Source organism: Balaenoptera musculus, chromosome 12 (genome assembly GCF_009873245.2).
Source record: "Balaenoptera musculus isolate JJ_BM4_2016_0621 chromosome 12, mBalMus1.pri.v3, whole genome shotgun sequence".
NCBI lineage: Eukaryota > Metazoa > Chordata > Mammalia > Artiodactyla > Balaenopteridae > Balaenoptera > Balaenoptera musculus.
The window spans coordinates 44,187,550-44,214,005 of NC_045796.1; the positions used below are offsets into that span (position 1 = coordinate 44,187,550).

The 26,456-nt window shown below is 38.0% G+C and overlaps 1 protein-coding gene across 1 annotated transcript in view; it reads left to right on the forward strand.

Annotated features, from left to right (window-relative positions):
- The first annotated feature begins 3,530 nt into the window (after positions 1-3,530).
- Positions 3,531-26,456, forward strand: part of ROS1 (ROS proto-oncogene 1, receptor tyrosine kinase) — a 113,741-nt gene continuing 90,815 nt past the window's right edge. Inside the window, exons 1-5 of the mRNA XM_036872232.1 lie at positions 3,531-3,761; positions 13,494-13,538; positions 15,633-15,692; positions 17,769-17,795; positions 22,484-22,544. Of these exons, the coding sequence (XP_036728127.1) occupies positions 3,639-3,761; positions 13,494-13,538; positions 15,633-15,692; positions 17,769-17,795; positions 22,484-22,544 (316 nt within the window). The 5' untranslated portion in view covers positions 3,531-3,638. The remainder of the gene's footprint in view (positions 3,762-13,493; positions 13,539-15,632; positions 15,693-17,768; positions 17,796-22,483; positions 22,545-26,456) is intronic.

Genomic DNA, 26,456 nt, shown 5'->3' on the forward strand with positions numbered 1-26,456 from the left:
TATTTTACAAAGTTGAGACCAGTCTTGTTGCAGGAAGGCGGACCCCTTCCAGGGCCCGAGAGTGGGCTCTTGTCTAACACTCGGAAATGAATTGTCTGAGGAGACACTGTTCCGGTCCTTCTTTGGGGCTCCTTTTGATGATTGTAAAATTTTATTTCCCTGGAGTTATGTGGTGCTGATAGAGTGCAACTGAGTTTGAGGATATACATTGTATATTTTCAATAAATATAATTTCAAAACTCTGATGTATGTGATCACATCAAATCTATTCTGTTGCTAACCATCTGTATAGCTTATTCTAATGAAGCAGGATTAGAATAAAGGAATGTTTTAACAATTTCTCCTTTCACAGTGCCACCTCACTGATTCAATCTATGAACAAGGCAATTGTTTCAGAATGTGATCTCTTTTTTTTTTTAAATTTATTTATTATTTATTTTTGGTTGTGTTGGGTCTTCGTTTCTGTACGAGGGCTTTCTCTAGTTGCAGCAAGCGGGTGCCACTCTTCATCGCAATGCGCGGGCCTCTCTTGTAGCGGAGCACAGGCTCCAGACGCGCAGGCTCAGTAGTTGTGGTTCACGGGCCTAGTTGCTCCGCGGCATGTGGGATCTTCCCAGACCAGGGCTCGAACCCGTGTCCCCTGCATTGGCAGGCAGATTCTCAACCACTGCGCCACCAGGGAAGCCCAGAATGTGATCTCTTAATTGCAAATTGATCCCATGGGAAAGTCGATTTATTCTAAGGGATTTTATAGGAGTTTAAGTCTTATTTGTTAGGATAAAATTTTTAATGCATGCACTAAAATTTTGTTCAAAGACATTTGGAGGAACTTGTTTGATGTGAACTCTTGCCATGTATTTAGAGTATCCTATTTTAACTTGAGATGAATTTGGAGGTTGTAAGTCTTATACTTTTAAATTTTCATGCAGGATATTTAGAAAATTATTATTTAAAAATTTATTTTTTGAAACTGTAATATGTACACATGGTACAAAACTCAGACATTACAAATGAATATTAACCCCTTGTCAGATATATGATTTGCAAATATTTTCTCTCATTCTGTAGGTTGCTTTTTCATTTTGTTGATGGGTTCCTTAGCTATGCAGAAACTTTTTAGTTTGACATAGTTCGCCTTGTTTGTTTTTGCTTTTGTTGCCTTGTTTTTGGCGTCAAATCCTCCATTTACATTTGATTCAAATATCACTTCCAGTTTTATCACTTTTTGTTTCTTTGCTGCATTTTTATCTTTGTTGGCCAATTCCCTTTTTTCAATTATCCATTTTTCTAAACATCATTTTGTAAAATGTCATGTGGATTTACCACTGGAAGACAAGGAGGCAACACAACAACATGTTTTGCTGTCTGTGTAAGAACTGAATAACAGATGTGCAGTGAGTGGCCAATCACTGACAGACATTGAAAGAAGTGACATAATTGGTATCTGATTTTAATGTGCATCTGTTATATACACCTGATTTGTGGACTGCAGAGATAGCAGAGAAGTTTGTATTTAATGCACAATAGTCACAGTTAACATATTGGGCTAACTGAAATTTGAACTGTATTATTATTTAACTAAACTGTGGTAACTTAAAATTTCTGCATTTCAGAACCATCCCAACAATGATTGCCTATACGGTGGCAGATTTTATTTTCCGAAGGTGGTGCAATGATCTCTTCCTCTTATATGTTCTTCTAGGACTTTGCTATTCCCACATCAAAAGGTAAGGTCTAATTCCCCTCTTCTTGAATCTAGGCAGTTTTGTGCCTCTCTGGTAATTAGTAAAATGGAGCAAAAGTAGGTGCATGATTTCTAAAGCTGAATCATGGAAGTCAATACAGCTTAACACTGGCACACTTTTACCAAAGCTCTAAGCCACCATGTAAGCCATCCAATTGCCTGGAGACTATTATGTTGTGAAGGAGTCCAAATAAGTCTATTCGGAGAAATCACCTGGAGAAGATGTGTGAATTGGTTGATCCAGTATTATACTATTGAACTTTTAGGTTGTTACAAGTCTTTTGCTAATGTAATTAATTCTACAACAAATATCTTTGAACATACTCCATTTTTCACAAGTGCAACTCTATGTACCGGTTAGATTCCCCAAACCAGAATAAGCACAAGTCTTGATATTGTAAGGATACTTTTTTTTCACATCCCACCAAAGAGTTAGATCAAGTGAGAGTAAAGAATGTATTTAGGTTTTCAAGGACGTACTTAGTAGTCCACTTTGTTAGTGAAGTAAAAGTTACAAATATTATTTGTGCTAATCAGACAAAGGCACTGGTGGCACAGTGAAGAAGATAAATTTTGTTGGGATGAGAAAATCCCTTAGGCAAGGTAGTTTATCCTCTGATTTAAAAATGCTTTTGTAGAAAGATGGCCATATCCTTTGACCAAGAAGTTGGATAGTTGCATATTCTTTAATCTACGTTCTTTAAAATGCAGAAAATGAACAAAGAGCAGGCAAACAGTGGGGAATTTTTTCAAGAGAACAGGTTTTAGGGGTCAGTTCTGGAGTCAGTACCGTTCTTCTTTATGTTGTTCACCGATTTGGTTAGCATTTACTAAAAGATGTTCAGCTCAAAACAAACCCTCATGCGGGTGTTGCTCACAATGAGAACTTCATGACATTAAGAAAAGCTTAAGTTACATTAGTATAATTTATTTAAGAAGACAAGGAAGTTGATTTGGTACTTCAGATTGTCATAAGAAAGAACACCAACACGAAAATATCTAGCCTTAAAGAGTTAACCCTCAGCAATCTAAAAAGTAGCTATCCAGAATGACTCACTTCTGCACATCGCAAATTTCAAATTCTTTGTTTCAGGCTTAAACTTTATCTTGATGCTGGGTTCGTTGAGATTTGTACAATATTTCCTTTTCAGGACAGCTACACTGGGACATATCTTAGGTTTCTGTGGTGGCTGGTTTCAGTTCTGTCTCAATAGACCTGATAAGGCTGTGTTTTAGTTAATATGTAGTGAAGTTCTGAAAGCGCTCTAACAAACTTCCTTGTCTTTAGCTAACCCTCAGAGTATTTGTCTATTAATTGCAGCTTTGTTTGCTTTTTCATTTTGAAATATGTATTTGGTTTCGAAGGGTTCTGTTTTCTCTCTCTGCTGCATCATTTGATTTGGGCGCTTCGATTTTTTTTGATAATTCATTATTAGAATAGTATTACTGCTTGCTAAAGCATAGACGGTCAAAACCCAGTTTCCTGCGTAGCCGAACAAACCTCAAAGAAGTGAAGTGGTGGAGGATCCACCGAGTCTGATCCCGACTGCACGTGTCACATGCTTGCTGAAATGCAATTTGCGTTCTCTACTTTGTTTACTTTCCATGTGAAGCGCTCTCCTAAGACCTAACCTTTACGCAGTGGGTGACTTTCTTTATGGGAGTAAAAGGAAGCTACGTTATGAAATAGCTGTTATGGGAACGATACAAGCTATCTAAGAGTCAAAGGTCTAAACACTATTTTAAAAGGCAAAGATATTCCAACACATCAAAACAAACCCAAAAAATCCACCAGCCACTCTTTCAACTGAAGTGATGAAACCCAAAGAATTCAGATAGCTAAATGGAGAAAATGAGAAGAAAGTTCATCTAAGAATCCGCCATTGGTGAAGTGATGAAGAACATTTACTGGCTTGTTCTGAAACTTGTCAATTTTGTGACTCTTGGCTGCATATGGATTTCTGTGGTACAGTGTACAATTTTAAACAGCTGCCTAAAGTCATGTGTAACTAACCTGGTAAGTTTTCCTGGTCTAATATTTGTCTTTGTAGAAATTAGAACATGTAGAATTCAGCTTGTTACAAATGCTTGAATTATTTTATCTTTATGAGAAGTTTTCTCATGAGAAGTTGGTAGCAAGGCAAGAAAGATTCTTTTTCCAAAATAAGTTAGGAACATTAGTCACTACAGAAGGTAGGTAGAGCTACTTTATTTCTTTAAGTTATCTGTTCATAGATCTTTTTTTTTTGCAGGGGGGGCATGGGTTTCGGGTAAAGGAGGCTTAAATAAAATCAGTTTTGCACACCTTAAAAAATATCAGTTAAACTCATTTATTACAAAGTTATTTATATTTGTCTTGAAGCATGAAATAGGTTCGGCCACAGGGCAATGCCTTCTAATTGCAGACAGCAGTACTATTTATATTGTGGATGGATGATTGTATTGGGAGGTGGATGATGAGGGAAGCAGATGTAGGTGCCATAGAGAATATTTAATCTTACTATTAGTTATTATATATGTATATATTATTTTATGTATTATATATTTATATATAACAATTATTATTAAAAGACAGAATTGTTTGTAAATTCCTTTCTATCTGTGCATTTGTAATTCTTTTGGTGAGTTTTGCTGGACATTTATGATTTCCTTCTCATTTCTGGGTGTCATTCCTCCTATATATAGTGTTTCATATCTTTTCAGTTATTTTGACTTAGTTGTGCTTAAAACAGTCACTGAATCAACTTTAAAAACCAAATACATTCTAGCCAGGGAAAGATGCACTCTTCTTATCTAAAGACAAAGGAAATAGCATGATAGCTTACATGTGACAATACTTATAGTCGTACTTTTAAAAATAATAAAAGTACTAAATACAATATTCACTATTATGCTAAGGTATTGGAGATAGAAGTCTGTGGTAGAATAAAAAAGAAACATATTTGTGTTACACTCTTGGTTTAATTTAAACTGTAGTTTAAAACACTACTTAGGCTTACTATGGTTAGTAGCACTTTTTTAAAAAAGTTTGGTATTTTATATAAATCTTTGCTGAAGACTTCACTGCTACGAATGTAGAATTGTGTGCTTTAGTTTTTTACAGCTGTAATCTAAATTTAAACATGGAAAAATGGGACTATTAAATGTTTTCTTTATTAAAAAATTAAAAAATTTTCTCTGATTATAACAGTACATATTCATTGTAAAATATTTATAAGATAGAGAAGAGCTAGAGAAGAATAAAAGAAAAAATCCTCTAATTCCACCACTATTAACCTATGATTGTATTTTCTTTCAGTGTTTTTCCTCAAATATGTATATAATTTTTCACACAGTTGTGTACCCAGCTTTTTCACTGAGCATTACATGGTGGGTTTTCCCCTATACCCTAAAGTTTTTATGGAAACAGGATCCTTAATATATTTAGAATATTCCATCATATGAATGTACCACTATAATTTGTTTATTAATTTCCCTACTATCAAAACTGATGTTGGTTGTTTCTATTATTCTATTTATTTTATTTTTTAGCTAAGCTTAGTTTTGTCTTATTTTTGTGTGTGGGCTCCTTGATTTCAGGGTTTGGCAGGAGGAGTAGACAGTCTGTCCTTTGCCGAGTTACCTTCCGCTCACCACCTACAGAGAAAGGCACAGCTGATGTGGCAGTGGCAGAAGACCCAGTCTGCCAATCTGACAGTAATCATGTCCCCCATCTGGGCCTCCCACAAGGGGCTGGGGGGACAAAAGCTCGGTGCAAGAACAGTGAACGGAGCCATGGGTCAGAGGAAAGATATGAAAAGTGCTCGAGTTTATTTCACTGTTTGAATTTTTTTCTGTGCTATCCTTTTTAGCCTGGATTTTTGCTATGAAGGTCATCTTCGATTTCACTGGGTGGTCCTTTTTTTTTCTTTTAAATTAAATTATTTTTTGCTTTATCATGCTGGGTATACAACATACTTCCTATAACTGCTAATTCATGTATTTCAACATTTCTAGAAAATTATTAGTCATCATTTCTCAAAAGGTTGTCTCTACTATATCCTTTTCTTGCCTTCTGAGACTCTAATTGGATGTATATTATATTATTCTCACTGGGTGGTTCTTGATATTGAGGCATCTTTGTCTTTTAAAAAGAAACAAAAGAGTCTTGTACAAAGGAATGTTAGAATTGCTGTCCCAAAATGCACAAATCAGGGTTCTATGCTTGAGCATGGGTTTTACATTAATGGAGGAATCTGTGTGTATTAGTTGAGTGTATTAATTGACCTGATATTATAAAATTACATATGCCATGTGCTGCAGAGAACAAAAAATAATGTTCTTCAGAACACTAGTATTGTGAGATCCTTTATGAAAAAGAAACAAAAGAGATTCATGGTCAAATAATTTATGGAAATGCTTTTTGCCATACCCTCTTTTTGTAGATCCACAGGACACAACTGCATATTAATGGCTTTGTTTAATCACAATTTTCTGATCTTCTTTGGCAACAAAACTCTTTTGTTGAGTAGCAAATCCCAACAGCTGAGGAACTAGTGTTCAGAAGTGCTCTTTTACAAGTATCAACTCAATTAAAAAAAAGACTATTAGAAACTATAGGATTCAGAAGGTTGTCCTGTTTAAAAAAATGTACTAACATAAATACCTTTCTCATATGTCAATATGTAACTGTATAACAAGATAATGGAACAAAAACATAATCCAAAAATTCCATAAAATGTCCAGAAATTAGCACAATTTGTACTGGTACAGGAATAGACAAGCCAGTAAAACAGAATACACTCCAGAAACAATACCATGTACATAAGGGAGTGGGGAATATGATAAAGATGATACTTCAAACCAAAGTGGGGCCATACATTTAGAATGAAAAATAACTCCTTCCTTCAGCAGGCAAAAGAATAGGTAAACTGCGGCAATCCAGGAAATGGAATATTATTCAAAGCTAAAAAGAAACGAGCTATCAAGCCATGAAAGACATGGAGGAACCTTAAATGCATATTACTAAGTGAAAGAAGCCAATCTGAAAAGGCTGCATACTGTATGATTCCAACTGTATGACATTCTGGAAAAGGCAAAACTATGGAGATACTGGAAAGATCAGGGGTTGAGAGGGATGGCGTTGGGCTAGGGGGAGATGAACAGGTAGAACACAGAGGATTGTTAGAGCAGTGAAAATACTCTGTATGGTTTTGATATCATAATGATGGATATATCTCATTATACTTTTGTCCAAACACCAAGAGTGAAGGTAAGGTAAAATGTGGACTTCGGGTGATTATGATTATGCAAACGTATGTTCGTCCTTACTAAAAAATGTACTATTCTGGTGAGTGGTGTTGATAATGGGGGAAGCTATGCATGTGTGGGGAAAGGGAGTTTATGGGAAATCTCTGTACGTTAATAATTTCAATTCTGCTGTAAACCTAAAGCCGCTTTAAAAAAATAAAGTAAAAAGTACAGTACTTCTTTCTTTAAAAAAAAGTTTAAAAAAAGGATTAAAAAAAATCCAACTCCTACATCACTACCAGATTCAAATAAATTCCAGGAGGCATTTAAAAAAAGATATGATTTAAATACAAACAGACAAATAGCAAAACCAAACCAAAACAAGACCTCATCCTATAAAAATATTAGAATAAATTAGGGATGAATATTTCTATAATCTTGGAGTGGGAATGCCTTAAGAAGCCTGCTTCAAAAATCCAGGATCACTAAAAGAAATTATTAATAAATTCAACTGCTTAGAAACTAACTATATGACACTAAACGGAAGACAATAAAAACAAAGCCAAAGAATGGAAAAAAGCTTTACGTATGATAAACACAATTTTACCAACTCATATATACATATATATATATATATATGTATATATATATGAGTATTTAAATTAAGTTTAGAACATGAAGACTTACTTTAAAAAAGAAGAACTATGAATGGTTAAAAAACATGTGAAAAATGTTCAATCTCACAGCAACCATAGAGTTGCACAGAAAAAATGAATTATCAATTTTCTTCTATCAGATTGGCAGAGATAAAAAATTTTACAGTTGGCCAAGTTTGGATAAGCTGAGACTTTCATGTGCTGTTGGTTAGGATGTAAGTTGATAGATTTCTAGAAAACAGTGGGTTAATAAATGTCAAAATTAAAAGAGAAAATATACTTTTAACACTGAACATCAAAAATTTATCTGAAGAGATTATTGCATAACTAACGATATGTCTGCAAAAGGCTGTTTATAGCAAATTTGCACATAATATTAGATTTCTAAGTGCCTGGCACTGTACTATAATAATGAATATATGATTTAATTGAATCCTCACAGAACTTTATGTTTATTAATATTATCCTACTTATGTTTCAGATGAGAATACTAAGTTTAAACAGCATAGGTGACTTTCAAAAGATCACATCAGGAGCAAATATCATATGTGGGATTAAAATACAGATCATTCTGCTCTGTTTCATTATTAGGGTAGGAAGTAAAGAATGAAATTAGTTCCGGCTGAGGCGGGCAAGATAGAAAAGCTTGTGCCAAGAAGTAGGTGTTGGGTTGAGGATTTAAGATCCGGGACTGGGATTGTGTCTTTCAAGCAGGTAACTGGAGCAGGTGGAACTAAATTAAACGACGAGGATCCTAACTCCAACGTGAGGAATTTGGTGAAGATTACAGGCGGCATCCGTGCTTTGGTTAAGAGCACAGGCTCTGGAGGCAACTAGTGCCCTATTCAAATCCTAACTCTTGGACAATTTACAAAACTTCCCTGGGACTCAGCTGCACAATGGAATTAACAATAGTACCTGTTGAATAGGGTTGTTGGGACTTTCAATAGGACAGTGTAAAACACCAAGAAGAGTGGCTGGAACGTGGGAATCACTCACTAATGTTAGCTGTGATAATGAGGAGGAAGGGGATGGAGAGGGAGTGGAGATCAGGAAAGAGTGTTGACAAATCTGCTTCATCAGAACCCCCTAGACCCAACTCAGGAAGCTACCTTGCCCAAGACCATTTATGGGCACGCCATTCAGCCTGTTAAATTTAATTTTGAGAGCTGCCGAAAGAAGGACTTAATCCAGTTACAATGTGACTTTATGGTCATCAAGAAACATCTGTTGTTTTGTAGTTTAAAAACTACCCAGCATCCACCCTTTTGCTTTTATGAGCTAACCCTGATTTTTTTGAAGGGGTAGGAGAAAATTCAATTGCAAATTCACCATCTTACACGTGGTTGTGTTTCAGTCACACAAAGGGGAATCAAAGGCTTCATTTTGAACAAAATTATGAAAACAAAGAACTGTGAAGCATGTGGTTGCATAATTAACCTAAAAGATACAGTTCTTACTCTCTATGTACTTATTATCTAAAAACAAAAAAATATTAAGCCTTCTTCTCCTTTCCCTACAAATACAAGTGGTTAGGGAATGGAGATTAGAGGAATCTTTATTTACACATCAAATGAGAGAAAAAAAGTCAACATTTGTCCTTTGGTTCCTATGTCTGATTACTTCTCAAGTATACCCCCATGATGCTAGGTCACCGGATGATGTTTCCACGAGACATGACTTCTGGACCATTCCTGAGTAGTAGGCCATGTTGAATTCATGGATTTATTCCTTCAGCTTATAGTTATTGAACACTCATTATCCCCCTGGCACCGTTCTAGATGCTGGAGAGAGTGGAGAGCAAAATGGATGGTGCTTACGTGGAAGGGAGAGAGAGGGCTCCACGAACTCAGTAATGGCCGCCTTTTCTCTTCCCTTTGAAAAGCACAGACTATTTGGAAGGCCACAACAGACGCTTAAGCCACCTCCCAAGCCCCTTTAGATTTTTGATTGTCTCTTGCTTGTAGTACGTATCTTGTAGAACGTATCTTACTTGTAGTGCTGGGTCAGCCCAGGACAGATGGCGTGCTCCTTGCTGAATTAATCACCTCTCCAATTCAATGGTTCAAATTCAGCAACTTTTAAGGGGAGGTTCTGGTCAGTACCAATTAGAGTTACTAAAAATATTCACTTACTTTTCCTCTGCCTATAATTCTAAGTCAATGAGTGAGGCAGGTTGACAATTAGATCATATCCATGTAAGGCTATTCGAGTGCATATCTGATTATCATAGACTCAGCATTGCCATCCTTTGTAAGTCCTTCTGTTCATGAAGGACTCCACTCAAAAATGACCAGGGAGAGGATGGACAATTTATAGACTTTTCCCACCTTAGTTTCCATTTCTTTTATTTTCCTCCAGCGCAAAAAATTTCTTAAAATTTGTAAAAATGTGAGAAATAAACAGAGTAGTCTGTTGTTTTACTATATGCAAAATTCTGAATTTGTATTTTTCCTCTGTTCTTAATAAGACTGCTTTTAAAAAAGAAAAATGCCATGTGCCGTCAAGCAGGGCTACAAGGCCTGATCCCCATTTTGACACATGGCAGCTGCTGCACTTGCTTGCACACATGTGTACATACACACTGCCTCTGTGTAAAGCCTAGAATGTGTCTGCAAATTGGGCTTTTAAAAATTAACATCAATCTCGTATCTATCTATGAGAGAAATGAGACTTTAGTTTTGGTTTGTTTTAAGAAAAAAAAAAAAACACCGTGACTTCAATGAACTATTGGCAAAAAAAGATGATGCCATGACTGTGTGAATGAAGAGAGGATGGTCTTCAACTGAAATGCTGTTAAACATGCACCACGCTTGACCTATTGGGCATTTGTGAACAATCTAGAAATTTCTGGGTTGTGACTGTACATTTAACTTGGTGATTCATGAGAAAGCCAGAGGGGAATCTAGTAACTCTTGATGACAATGGGTGGTTTTCTGTTTCATTTTACAGTAGCAGGCTCTAGTAGTCACCTACAAGTCGTTTCATTTGTGAGATCCAAGAGTAGAGCAGGAAGATTGATACGGATACTCAAAAGCTTAATACCAAACAATACTTATGGTCCTTATGTTTATGGGAAGCTCAAAAGGATGGAAAGAAAATCTTTAAAATTTTTTGAGAAGATTAGCATCCAGGTTATAGGGGTATGAGTAGAGAAGTCTTTTAAAGAGCAGCTCAGGGCTTCCCTGGTGGCGCAGTGGTTGAGAGTCTGCCTGCCAATGCAGGGGACACGGGTTCGAGCCCTGGTCTGGGAAGATCCCACGTGCCGCGGAGCAATTAAGCCCGTGAGCCACAATTGCTGAGCCTGCGCGTCTGGAGCCTGTGCTCCGCAACAAGAGAGGCCGCGATGGTGAGAGGCCCGCGCACCGCGATGAAGAGTGGCCCCCGCTCGCCGCAACTAGAGAAAGCCCTCGCACAGAAACGAAGACCCAACACAGCCAAAAATAAATAAATTAATTAAATTTAAAAAAAAAATTAAAAAAAAAAAAAGAGCAGCTCAGTTTTAGACTCTGTGCTTTAAGTTTTCATGGCAGACTGATTGAAAATGTAGCACTGCTCTTTATTTAACTATGGATATTTGGCATTTTAAAGGACCTGGTGACAGAAGATTATTTTTTTTGTAAATATTGCCGCATTATATGTGAACACTTTGCTAAGTGGCTTATCATGAAATTTGCTGAATCTCTGAAAAAGCAACAGTTCAAAATGAGGTTTCGAGAATAATTCTGACCAGGATGTCTTTTGTTGGTGTGGCTGCTTTGATTAAAACCTTCTGTGAGGCAATGGTCCTTGCGTGATAGGCCCAGATGCAAATTAAGGTGACGACTGTATGTTGACCTACTAAACAAAAAGCACAACAGCTCTGTAACCATGAACAGATGTGGTTACTTCCCTGCTTAGTGAAAATTGCACACCCAACCCCCTAATGCCCCGCCCCCGCCCCAAAGGGAAAAAAAAACCTGTTTCAGCAGTGGCTTCTTTTAGGCATATGTAAATCCCTTCATGGAAAGTTACGAAACCCCGTTAATCCCACCTGTGAATGATTGTAGTATTTAACCCAGAGGTTAGTTCCTATAATGCTTATTTCACGAAAAGCCCCCCACCCCCATTTTTAGTGGTTAGTTTGTATAAAGCAAGCTCCAGACTGTAAGCCTGAAAAACCACAGTTTTCCCAAACAGGCAGGATTTCCAGCGAAACAGTGTGAAGGCGACAGGGTTAACAGTCTTAAAGTCATTATTCAGACAAACTGAAAGTCTCTAAGTATGATGGTATAGGCCACCATAACCTTGGAGTCCTTTGAATGAGTTTTTGCACATGACACATATAATTGTATACGTGATTAGCATGGTCATCAATCTGTTTCGGGTATGCATATCCTATATTTATGTTTTAAAGCCCCCAGTACCACCTTTGTCTCTGCATGAGACAATTTAAGTGAGTTGCTGGTATCAGGACACTGTGGCATTCTCCGGGTCATGTGGTTGGAAATTTACTCAAGAAAATTTGAACACAATGTTTTTTTCATTACCCTTATTTTTTTTGAAACCATAGTTTTATACAAAACTATTTCATCTGTCTTCTGGTGGTACAGTATTTACAACAGAATGGTTATATGTTAAATGGTTGACTTTTCAACCAACCCAAACACCTGGTTAGCATAAATCTTTTAATAGTAATGCCATTCCATTAACTCCTTCGTTACCAGAACTTCTGAAAATCCCTTTGCTAAAGAGTTGGAGCGTGACTGGCTATATAAACCCCAAATACTGCATAGCCATGAGAATTAAGACATACTGTTCATATTAGTACATGAGACTTTATAAGGAACAAAATCAAGTTGTTTCTGGGCTTTAGGTTATTAATCTCATGATCAAATAGTCTGTTTAGCTTATGACTTCATTTTCCCATTTCTGAATTTCATATCCAAGCTCACTAGTGACTTCTATATTGGAAGCAATTTCTTGGATGGAGGAAAATAGTTTTTCCCATTATCAAAAAAGAAAAATCCAAAATAATAAATACAGAAACACAAGGAAGAGATACACCTTGAAAAATCTTGCCTAGGGAAATACCTACATTTTTACCTTGTGTGTAATGAATGCAAATGTATACAGAGTTAGGTTGGAATATGAATGTATTTTTTTTATAGTCTGTTATATAATGTTAATTAAACGCAGTCAATGGTTGTTTCAGTCTCTTAAAAAAATAAGAAAGAAAAATGCAAACATAATTCATCTCTAATCCAGCAGTCCTTGATTAATTGACTAATTCACAGGCTTATTTAATACTATGTAGAACCTCTCCATTGTTCTTAACTACTCCTTTTGGCTACACCCCGACTCCCACCTTTATCACTTTTGCAGAGTCCTTAAGCATTACATCTTAGACAGGCATACTTCGTTTTACTGCACTCTGCATATATTGCAGTTTTTTGCAAATTGAAGATGTGTGGCAACCTTGTGTTGTCTGATGATGGTTAGCATTTTTTAGGAATAAAGTATTTTAAATTAAGGTATGCACATTATTTTTTTTAAACATAGCGCTATTGCACACTTAATAGACTACTGTAGTGCAAACATAACTTTTATATGCACTGGGAAACCAAAAAATTTGTGTGATTCCATTTGTTTCGGTGGTCTGGAACTGAACTTGCGATATCTCCAAGGTACGCCTGTTAATTTGCACTGACAATTTGTCTAGTTTCATGACTGATTTAACAACTTTAAAACAGTTGGCTCCTTACTTTACAGTTAGAAAACACTGAGGAGGCAACACTACTCCAGGAAGCTTTAAAAAAAAGGTGTGGTAGTTATACTGAACACAAGATTGATAGGGGTGTTCACTCCTTCCTTCTTCATTTCAGGGCAGACAGCTTGATGTGAGCACACCATACAATCTGAGTGAACCGGTGAGTAATCGCTTCCACCGCCTGGGACTTTATAGTGTTTGCATTGATAAAAAAGGGACAATGGTCAGGTTTGATTACCACAGAATAATTCCTAAGTAAAAGCTCATTTATTTGTGCCTGATGGAGGAAGCTGGATGGAAAACAGCGAGAAGTCTGAAACACAGAGTATTCAAACATGAGTTCAGGAACAGTGTGTTGACGTGGAAAGAGCACAGGACTAAGCCATGACCACGATTTTGATTCTACATTGCTGTGTGGCTTTGGGCAAATTCCTTAAAATTTCTGAGATGTAGTTAAAACTACTAAAGTATGTGTATTCTGAGAGGGTTGGATTAGATAGCCTCCTCTGGTGCTTCTAATAATTACATTTATGGTCTTATCACTATTCTGCACCTGTATCCATTTACTCAAAAAGTGTTTAGGGGCTCCAAGTGTAAGTCTAAACCAGACACTGTGCTGGGTAGTAGAGACTTAAGAATGAGTAAAATAGGGTCTCTGTTTTAAAGGACTCTCAACCTTGTAGGAGAGACCGACGCATGCATAAAACCACGGCCAGACAGCCATTGGAGAGTCAGATCAGCAGTGTGTGGGAGGAGCAAAGAGAATACACAAGAGGAAAAGCACTTGCTTGCCTGCATGGCTAAAACTAGAAAGATGGACTAGAGGGGAAAGGTACACCGGTCAGAGGGAGCCCTTTGTGCCAAGACACAGAGGTTTCAGAGAGCTTGACTGGTGCAGGAGAAGAGGAGGATTTCAGCTTGCTTGGAGGACAGGGCGTGTGTGCAGAGATGGCAGGTAGAAGAGGTTGGCAAGTTAGGCAGGCCCACGTAGTGGAGAGCTGTGAGTACCATGTTGGTAATTTGGTTTCAGTGACACACAAAGTTTTAGGTAAGAGAAGGGTATGATTAGGTTTTGTTTTAAAAAGATCACTCCCAGTGTGGAAACAAGAGAGGTCCCTCATGAGGCTGTTGGCAAGCGGTGGCAGGCACAGAAAAGCAAGGGCAGTGAGTGAGCGAGGAACCCAGATAGAGTCCAGGTAACGAAGGAGTGAGTCAATAGGACTTGATGATGGATTGTCCATGGGGCAAGGGGATGGCAGAAAGAGAAGCCACCCTGGTTCCTGGCTCGGGCAGCTCAGAAGATTGAAGCATATTAATGGGAAACACAGGAGAGAGAGCAAATTAGAGGGTAGAAAGTGAGGAATCTGATGTTTCATTTGCTGAATTTGAGGTACTTGTAGGGACTTAAATGGAGATATCTAATGAGCAATTGGAAATCTGTGTCTGGAGCTCCGGAAGGAGTCTCAGCTGAGGTTCACATTTGGGGGTTATTGACACCTCGGAAGGTTGAAGCTGAGGTGGGGGATGAGTTCACTTGGAGAACTTGAAGAGTGAGAAGAGAAAAAGTTGAGGATAGGACACAAACACAGAAGGAGTAAGGAGAGGAAAAAAGAGATGGCAAAGCAGAAGGAACTGAGAAAAAGTTGGGCTCTAGGTGTCATCATGGCCTGTGGACGGAAAGGTCAACACAATCGCAGGCACAGACAAACCAGGTAAGGGAAGGAGGAGCTGGCTGAATCTGTTCAGTAGGAGGCCAAGGCAGCTCTGCAAGCAGGTTTTCAGCGCAGCTAAGGGGTGAAAGCCAGCTAGTGGGCAGGTGACTTCCCAAACTGTCCACCTACTTAGGTTTTGATGGGCTGCCTTCTGTTTCAGTCCCCAGCTTTGCTTTTTGCTTGTTGTGTGAGGACACCCCATTGACCTATATAACATGCTTGATGCCACGCTGTCCTGGACTTAACCTGCTGCCAAGCACCCAATGGACAGTGCGTTCCCTGAAGGTCAGGTGCTCTCTGGGATCTAGGCCTGCCCACACCAGGCTGGACTACACTCAGCAACCCTGAGCCACACCAAGCCCTGCCTGCCTGTAAATATGACAGCTCTGCTTAGAATTCCAAAGGTCCTGATCCTTGTGAGGCCACAGATTCCTTGGTAGATTTCTATTTCAGAAAAACTTCATGTCACTATTTGCACTTTCGGGTGACAAGAAAAAAATCATCCTTCTTCAGTCATCATTGTCTCTTATTGTCTCTTGTAGTGCATCCAAGGATGTCATTTTTGGAACTCTGCAGATCAGGAAAACTGTACTTTAAAGTGTGTAAGTATTAATTATGTTTCTGTTTTGATACTAATGTTTCCCTTAAGAGAAACGTTCTCCAAGAGGATTCCCATTTCAGCTTCCATTGGCTTTCGATTAGTTTGTTTGACTCTAAAGCAAAAGTATGAGTAATACATAGTAATAGAAAAAATGAGATCAACATTATTAATGCAACTGGAGATGGAGGGAAGTTAATGCAAACCATGGAACCCAGAGATGACCAGTTGCTCCAAATTATAAAGGCCTTTTAGTAGAATGTTAGGTATTTGTTAAATTTCCTAGCCCTGTACTTCTCAAATTTTAATATGCAAATATCAGGGATCTTGCTAAAATGCAGATTCTGATTCAGTAGGTTTTGGGCAAGACCTGAAATTTTGCACTTGTAACAAGCTCCCAGGTGATGCAATGCTTGTTGTTTCCAGACCACACTTTGGATAACAGGGTCCTAGGTCATGTTCAGTTTCTCTTCAGGGAACATGGTAGCAATCTAATCCAGAGGGCACAAACACCTGGGTTTACTCCACTTTGTATAGGAAATACATCCCCAATACTTTATTTTTCATTTTTCATTTATCCTGGCTTTGCCAATTAGTGTGTGACTTTGTTAAGGTACTTCACCCTTGGTACTTTGCTTTCCTTATCGTTAAATGAGGATAATAATTGAATCTCCCTGCTAGGGATAGTGCCTGTTACACTATAATTACTCCAATCTCATGGCTAAGAATTTTGTAATTTAAAAATGGGTCGCGGACTTCCCTGGTGGCACAAGTGATTAAGAATCCGCCTGCCAATACAGGGGACACGGGTTCGAGCCCTGGTCCGGGAAGATTCCACGTGCCACGAAGCAACTAAGCCCGTGTGCCAAAACTACCGAGCCTGCGCTCTAGAGACCGCAAGCCACAACTACTGAGCCCACACGCCACAACTACTGAAGCCTGTGTGCCTAGAGCCTGTGCTGTGCAAGAATAGAAGCCACTGCAATGAGAAGCCCGCGCACCACAACAAAGAGCAGCCCTCGCTCGCTCGCCGCAACTAGAGAAAGCCGGTGCGCAGCAACGAAGACCCAATGCAGCCAAAAATAAATAAATAAATTTATTTAAAAAAAAGAAAAAACGGGTCGCTTTATTCAGGTTGTTCAAGTCAGAGATTAAATCAGTTAGGATCATGATAACTTTAGGTAATATCATTTTCTATTAATGACTCAAATTATAGCATTGAGATTTAAATCCGTCATTAACATCTCCTTATGTACAGTCCTCATAGCTTTTCTTATATAGTGTGTCTTCACAGATCTCCGCTATGGGAGTCACTTAACGCCCACTCTCATGCTTGTGACTGTGTGCTTCATAGAATGGAATTTACCAAAAGATGGAGCAGGTGCTGTCTGCACTTGGGAATTATTACACACTCTAAAAACACTTTTCCTTCTCCTTGGTAGCACTCTGTCCAAATGTCAATTTAAATCATTATTTGTCTAGTTACGTGTTTAGTATCTTTTGCAGACATGTAAGCCCATCAAGGCAGGATCCTCTCTGTCTTGTTCACACTGTGTCTCTTGCACTGAACACAGTGAGGGCTTGTAGCAGGTGCTCAGATCGCACTTGCTGAGTGAGTGAATGGGAAGTACCATTTGTTGCCAGTAACAGTCCAGGAAGCAGAGTGGACGCTGGAGTGGCCAGTCTGGGCAGAGGAACCCGCCGGCCTTTCCTAGCCAGAGCTGTTGGTGGTTTTCATTTCAGGTTCTGTCTCCCCGGGCACCTGCCAACACCCCTTCATTCTCTAACCTGGTCCGTGACAGATTACCTCTTAACTGACTGGGATTTTTTAGTAGACATCATGCATCCCTGTTTCTCCAATGATGCAAACAGCATAATTTTTATAGCTGTTTGTACAGCAGCCTTCCTGGATGGAAGGCCCATCTATGGGCTCCCTTGCTTCTGATATTTTTTTATTGATTATTTTGTCAGTGGTGGAGCAAGAAATTAATTTGGAAGAAATGCCTAGCTAAGTGTCATTAAAATTATTTACAACTTTAGAGATTTTCAATAATTTTACTTTCCTTTTCTTTCTATGCAGAATGATACCTATGCTGCTGTTTGTGAGGTGAGTGTCAGTCACTTACAAAAAACATGTCATTAAACCCCATGTCCTTCTCTCTTGTCCTTAAAAAGCTGTTAAAATAAGAATGAAGAAAACTGAGTCCTTCTTAAATGCACAGAAATGTTCTTCCTGGGAGTGCTCTACTCTGGCTATAAAAATGACTGTATAATTCCATTTTGACATAAGTATTTGCTGTGCTTTATATATCTATGTGCATACATAAAATGCATAGATGTGTGTATGCACACACACACATTCATATATATACATGTATATTACTCTAATCTGGTTTGAAAGTTTCTGATTCCTGAAGCCTGGGTGGGAGAGGGTGGCAGGAAGAGAGGAAAAGGCACATGGAGGACTACCCTCATCTCTGCTGATTTCATTTCTTCCCCATAAAGCCTATGCGCTATCATTAATACAATGCATTAGAAGAAATCCCTTTACACAGGGAGGTCAGCTCCGTGCTCTGTGACAACCTAGAGGGCTGGGATAGGGAGGGTGGGAGGGAGACACAAGAGGGAGGAGATATGGGGATATATGTATATGTATAGCTGATTCACTTTGTTATAAAGCAGAAACTAACACACCATTGTAAAGCAATTATACTCCAATAAAGATGTTAAAAAAAAAAAAGAAGAGATCCCTTTAGTTACAATTTTCTTCCTTATTCAGCGAACTCTTTCAACAACAATTTGAAACACAGCTTTTTAAAATTTTAATTTTAATTAATTTACTTCCTACTATGACAATAAGGGACCTTGTGCAGACTCTGGTGCCCAGGTCTCTTCTTATCAACGCCTCCCCGCCATCCCTGCCCCCAGTCTCCCTCCCCAAAGGAGCTCCCTCTCCTGTGCTTGACTTTCTTCTTCCTTCAGAAAGACCTTGGGATTTTGATCTTTTCCTACTCAATCTTCTTCAACTAAACTTCCCTGTCCTGGATTCCATACCCTTCAGAATTCATTTTAGTTTATTTGACATTAAGTATTTATGATGAAACTGCATTATTTCTCACTTTAACATCTATGCTGTATTCTATTTAAAATGTCCTTGAAACCAGAGAACAGAACTATCCTATCTTGCCTGAGGACGAAACAGAGATTGTCATTCATTAGTAAAATAGAAAAATTTCCTTTGAGTGGAAAATAAAGTAAAAACAAAAAAATAAATTGGAATGTTTTCTCAATAGTCTGTGGCAACCCTGTACCTGAGTGATTTTTCCTTGGGAGTGGATGGTGATTGAGTTGGCTAAGAAGAGATAAAACAGAGAAGAAAATTTGCCCCATATGTAAATAGATAAAGTTCTTTCCTGATTGAGATTTAAAAAAAAAAAAAAAAAGACTGCCTGAGAGCTCTCTTATGTGACCAAAATAAAAGCAGCCAAAAAAACAGTCCCTGGAGGATTGTGTTTAGAAGCCAGAGAGAGTTAAAGTATCTCAAGCGTTGAAGCAGCCCAGGACTGGGTTTCTAATGTGGTAGTTCCCTGTTCATCAGTACGCTGCCCAGTTGTCTGTGCTTATGAAATGTACATCTTTTCTCTCTATTGTAACATATAATTATTCTATTCTTTTCTATCATATTTTGCTATTTTATACGTTAAATAATGTAGAACTGAACAGTAAATACATGCTCAATAGAGGTGGAGGTAGAGATAAACATAGAGATAATTAATTAATTATTAATTAATTAATTAGGTTGCATCGGGTCTTAGTTGCAACATGTGGGATCTAGTTCCTTTGACCAGGGATCGAATGCGGTCCCCCTGCATTGGGATCACATAGTCTTAGCCACTGGACCACCAGGGAATCCCGAGAGAGATATTTTAAACTCAGCTGCTCACACTTTTAGGAAATCAAACTCCTCAACCATCAGTGTTTCAACCTAGGAAGCTTGGAATCTGCCCACATGTTCCTTGGAGGGAATAGTTTTACAAGTGGTAGCTTAGCAAAATAGAACTTGCAAGTAAGGTGGCTTATCCCTGAAGAACACAAATTAGATTATCCTAATCTAAAAGGTTCTAAAAACCTTTTTATGGCTTCTCATTGCCATTTGAGAAAAAATACAGACTGCCAGTGTTTGCTGGCGCCCCTGCCTCATCTTGCCCCCTCTTCCTTGTTCTCTGTACTGGCCACACTGGCCTTTCCCTCTTCTCTGAGTATACGTGGCACACTCCTGCCTCAAGGTGTTTGCCCTCGCCCAGATTTTTGCAAGGCCAGCTCCTTCTAATCCCTCAGGTCTTGCCTTGAGCGCCACCTCTGCAAGGTTCCTCCTGACTGCCCTCACTACAGTTAGTCCCCTTCCTGTCTGGTCATGCCGTCTGCCTTTGACTTGTCTTATTTTCCTCATAGCGCTTTTCATATCTGAGCGTATTTTATTTTTTAAGTTCGTTACTCCATTATTGTCTCTTCCCTTCTAAGAGAATGTGAATTCCACGAAGTCAGGGAACTTGCCTGTCTTATTCATTGCCATATCCTTAAAACCTAAAACAGTGTTTGGCATATGAGGTATCAATAAATATTTTTTGATGAGTGAATGAATGATTTTTTAGGAGATGAAGCCACAATTGGTGTGGAGACCCTGCAGTAGAGGCATCCCAGGAGGATGGTGGGGCATGTCCTCCTTGCGCTACAGGAATAAGGAAAGGCACCGACAGCAGGTGTGCCAGTCTGGGAAACACAAGCATGGAGCCGGAGGGATGATGATTAAAATGGTCTTACTGCTATGAGAACAGAGACAGCAAACTGGTGCAGCCCCTGGGAAGTATGAACTTGGCTTCTGCAGTGGGAATGGCAACTCAGTAGCCTGGAATATGCTGTATAAATGCCCCATCCAGGGGCTGTGAGCTCAGATTCTGTGAATTTCTTAAATCCGAATTCCTTTAGATTCTCTCCAGGCAACTTGAGCTTGAGAAACAGTGGATAATTTCATTTGAAGTCTAATGTTAGATTAGAGAGAGAGAGAGGAAGGCACAGAGAGAGAGAGAGACAGAGAGAGAGAGAAGGAAATCCTAATCAATAGCTTTGCCTCCACTTGAGAAAACATTTAAACTCCTTGGAGTACAAACTTCTAGTTATAAGATTAACAGGTTCTGGGGATCTAATGTACAGCATGGTGATTACAGCTAATAACACTGTATTATGTACTTGAATGCTGCTAAAGAGCTGATCTTAAATGTTCTCATCACAAAAAAGAAATGGTAATTATATGATGGGTTGAAGGTGTTAGCTAATGCTTTGGTGGTAATCATTTATCTCAATAAAGCTGGAAAAAAATACAAGCTTCACCAAAGTAAACAAAATGAAACATTTAAACTCTTAGATAGGTCAGGACTAGCTACATTTCCAAATAAACATTATTCCATCTCCTTTCTTCTTCCTCAGTTTTCTTTCTTGAAAAGAAAATCCTATGTTAATGATAATTTTGCTCCCACTTGGTATATTTATTCTCTGCAGTTAATGAATGTGTTGAATGTATTTTACTGAAACCTGCAAAGAAGATGTGAAAAGTATACTAAACCCTTAAGTTAAATAATCCTGAGCCCAAACTGAAGTATTTAAATTAATCCTTAACTAAGCAAACCTAGGCTTATCAGGCTCCACTTCCTTTGAGTGCACAGATCAAACATGGGACAGCTAAGTATTTGCAAATTACAGCCCTTCTCTACCTGGATGTTCAGAGTAAATGCATTGTGTCATGGTTTCCACTATTATCATGAGAAACAATAGCATGTTGTCCTAGGTATTGTAGACTGAATGAGAGCAGGAAGATTGATCATGATTGTGTTGTAGTTTTATGATGTGTGCCTTTTCTCCAAGTTTCCCTCCCCATTAACTATTGTTAATGCACCTGTTAAAAGTTGCAGGAAATTTATCTCTCAGTCTTCAAAATGTTTTCTATGTTTTCTGTTAATGAGATAAACATGTTAATCATCATTAGGTTTTTGTAGACCTTAAAATTTAACGTTGGCATTAAGACAACCATTGAAATGTTCAGTTACTATAAAGTTTGTAGTCCATTTTTAATTTTTCAAGGAAGACATGGATATACAAAATAAATAGTCATAATTTTAGGCTAGAGCTTTAGGTTATTAACTCACTAAAGCTTTGACTAAGATGGCAAACATATAATTGCATTGTTGAGCTCAGTATTCTGTCACATTGTGGGGTGTCACCCATTAGAGGGTCATGAAATCAATTTACTGAATAAAGAGTCACAATAAAATGACATAGAATAGAACATATAAGATTGCATCACAGGTCAGTATTCCTTTTTGGGATGAAAATATTCTAAAATTAGATTGTAATGATGATTGTACAACTCTTTGAATATACTAAAAACCACTGAACTATGTGCTTTAAATGGGCAAATTTTATGGTTCTGTAAAATATATTTCAATAAAACTATTAAAACAGGGAAAAAAATACCATTTCAAGAATCTTTTTTTCCCAACATGTATGTGTGTACTAAGTTGTTTTGTTAAATGTATTTTGGAATGTGGGACACGGTCAAAAAAGATCGAGAAGTGTTGTTCTAATCCCACTAGCAAATGGGAACTTAAGTATTACAGCTGAAATACTTGATATACAGGTATGCTTATATATCAGGCATTAATATTTCAAAATTTACTTGAAGCTTAGCAGCAAAAGCAGTACAAAGGCTGTTCTGACTGGCATGCTACCTGTCTTCCACAGCGAGAATCCTGTGAGGTCGGCTGCAGCAGCGGGGAAGGTGCATACGAAGAGGAAGTGCTAGGTAAGCAGACGCAACCAACTGTTATTGAAAGTAATTTACACTACTCCAGGGACCTGTGCTAATGTAGGGGTAATGAGCCACCTCTTAAAATATCTAGACTTCTATGTCTCAGTATGATCAATATATATATATATATATTATTGAATATATATATTTTTCGATAACTTCAAATGTGGAAGCCATTTTGACAAAGACTCAGCAAAACTCGTCTTTCAGAGCAAAATAGAGGAAACAGCACATGACATGTTTAGAACTTGAGATTTTTGCCCTCAGTTCAGTGGATGCAATTACTTCTGTCTTAACGAGAGAGACCAATGTGAATCCTGAGCAACTTGATGTCAGGAAATGCCACTGTTTTAATGAACTGAAAGTGTAGAAGTATTTTATTTAATGCACATTTCATTACTCAGCTAACAGTTATTCAGTCGAGTACCTACTATAGTTATGACTCCCTACAAGACATTGGGAAATTTGCACAATGTATAAAAGTTATGCTTCTCAGTGTTAAATTTTGAGTAAGTAGGGAACTTGGGTTTCCAGCTCCCTCTGACTTATTTCAGAGCAGGTTGGGTGTCTCTAAGTGACTTTGCCCAAGTGTGTTAATTCTCTAGTGGTTTCTGAAGGACGAATGCTTTGATAAATTATAGCCTATATGTTAGCAGCTAATTTTTCCAGAATTCCCCAGTGTTTCCTCCCACTAGGAGATAGACAGTTCCTTCCAGAACAAGAGATGATTGGTTCTTCCATAAGTTGTAGTCCTTGTTTCAGTGGCTTGCTCCTTGCTCCCAGTGGCTGATGGAAATTGGAAGGTGGATCTTGCCTTCCTATCCTGATTTGCTTCTGCCCTTTAATGTCCCACAAAAGACCCTCCCTGACATTTCTGTGGAGGGGTAGTGGTATTACATTTTTTACCTTCTGTGTAGTGGGAGTTAGTTGTGGATAAAATTTGTATTCTGTGGTTTCCAAACTGTGCACTGAGGTTCCCCAGGGCATCACATCTACCTCACAGGGAGGTGTGGGGCATTTTAAATATTGAGGGAAACACAAGGGTAGTCGATGTCTGTTGGACATCACAGGAAACTACTAGCCAGAGGTAATTGATGGTATAAACAATGGATTGCACTACATTCCTTTCTATGCTATCATATCTTTACAATCCTGCTTTTTTGGTGGATAAAAAGCAAATACCATGAGGAATACAACGTGGAACAGGAAATAAGGATGGAGGTGTCCAGTCTGATTAGAATATTTGAGAAGTTGTGCAGTGCCCAACAGGCACACAGATCCGAGTAGTATGCAATTATTTTTATTTAGGGATGAAATAAATATATTATTTTGTCTTTCAATTTATGTGTTTTTTCCCCAAACATCTACTAAGTTGATAGGACACGCATACTCAAGTTATAATACTTAATAAATGGAACTGTTTAGGTGATTCTTTTGTTCTAGTGGGTCAGGAAAAAATTACTAAGGTATTAAAGATGCCAGAACTGAGAGAGTTTGGGAAACTTTGATTTATATCCTTTTCTTATATTCTAAAATTATACTACCAACTTAATTATACAATTCTGTTAGAGTACAAGTGTAATCAGTACTTTATTTTACATTTTTCATTTGCTTATCAATGTCTATGTACCACTAACTGAGATGTACTGAGTTTACATATATGGCATTTGTGCTTACAGACCTTATCTTTAGTTTGTTCTGATGAATCTTTTCACCCATGTACTTAAGACCCTGTTTGTCTTTAACACATCTGGTACTGGTCCATTTATCTGTGGATCTGCTACATTATTCTATTTTAGATACCCTCCATCCTCCCCTTTTCCACATGGTGGGGATGATAATAGCTAATAATATATTGAAATAAAAATAGCTATTATTTATTAGGCATTTATGAGTCAGGCACAGTTCTAAGTAATTTATAGGTTTTAGCTCTTTTTGTCCTCAGAGGTATAAACACTATTATCCTCCTCATTTTACAGATGAGAAAAATAAGGCACGAGTGTAAATACTTACTTGGGGCTGCATAGCCAGAGAGGGATGTAACTTGAATTTTAACCCAGTTATCTCATTCCAGAGCCTATTCTTAGACACTCTGCTATATATTGAAAGTAGTATATAGCTCAGTTTAGCTTCTCTTTCTTTTTTATAATTTTATTTTTATAAATTTATTCATTTATTTATCTATTTTTGGCTGCATTGTGTGTTTGTTGCTGCACGTGGGCTTTCTTTAGTTGCGGCAAGCAGGGGCTACTCTTCCTTGCGGTGCGCATGTTTCTCATTGTGGTCGCTTCTCTTGTTGCAGAGTACGGACTCCAGGTGCATAGGCTTCAGTAGTTGTGGCACACAGGCTCAGTAGTTGTGGCTCGCGGGCTCCAGAGCACAGGCTCAGTAGTTGTGGCGCAAGGGCTTAGTTGCTCCACAGCATGTGGGATCTTCCCGGACCAGGGCTTGAACCTGTGTCCCCTGAATTGGCAGGTGGATTCTTAACCACTGCGCCACCAGGGAAGTCCCTAGCTTCCTCTTTCTCATTTGGTTCACTCTTGTCTTGATATTTTAGAATAAACCTACCTCATCTCTGTTTTTCCATATGCATCACCATGGCTTTGAAACATATGTCTGTATTTAGCTATGAAATTTACATTTACTTGTACTTATATAACTCTGGCCCCTTCTGCCCAGTTCTTAACTTACATCTTTTCTGATGTCTCCTGGTTCTTCTTCCTTGCTCTGCTGACCACTCCATCAGTGGACTCCTCTTCAAGGTATCCCACAGCTATTCCAATCCCTGCTGTTAAGCATCTCACACTATAAAAAGGGAAAAATGGAACTGTGTTTTGCCTGTATAGTTATAGTATCCAAAAATGAACCCTAAATGGAATAAGCAGAGAAGGGTTGTGTTAAGCCACTCTGTAGGCTAAACTTTCAGATGACAGTGGCTTTATTTTTTCTGGGTCACAGAGTACTTTTGTAGTATGGACTTTAATTAGTTCAGATTCAGTATCTATAGTGATTAGAATTGTGTCAACTTTTCTCTTAACTGGAAAGAGGTCATGGGAGTTTGTATTTAATCATTTTAAGCTCCTTAAAAAATTTACCATCTTTTCTGAACCAGAGTAGTGATTCTTTTTCTATAAAAGAAAACTTATCCTCTAAGTTCAGGCAAAGATGCCTGCTTTTGCCACTTCTATATAGTACTGGATATCCTAGCCAGAGCAATCAGGCAAGAAAAAGGCATCCAAATTTGATGGATACAATAAAAGCCACCCAAATTTGAAAGGAGGAAGTAAAAATTCTCTTTGTTTGCAGATATTGTGATCTTATACGCAGAAAACCCTAAAGATACCACAAAATACCATGTTAGAACTAATAAACAAATTTGGCAAAATAGTAGGATACAAAATTAGCACTTGAAAATCAATTGCATTTCTATACACTAATAATGAACCATCTGAAAAGGAAATTAAGAAAACAATTTCATTTACAACAGCATCAAAAAGAATAAAAACACTTAGAAATTAACTTAACCAAGGGGTGAATGACTTGTAAAGTGAAAACTACAAAACATTTCTGAAACAAAGACAAATAAATGGAAAGTCATCCTTATTCATTGGTAGAAAGACTTGGTATATTGTCAAGATGTCAATATTACCAAAACAATTTACAGATTTAATGCAATCCATATCAAAATTCCAAAGATGTTTTTGCAGATCTTTTGCATGAGATGGAAAGACCCATCCTACAATTTATATGGAATCTCAAAGCACCCCAAATCCTGAAAAGAAGAACAAAGCTGGAGGATTCATACTTCCTGATTTCAAACTTACTACAAACCTACAGTAATCAAAATACTGTGGTACGGCATAAAGACAGACATATAGATCAGTGGACTAGAATAGAGAGTTCAGA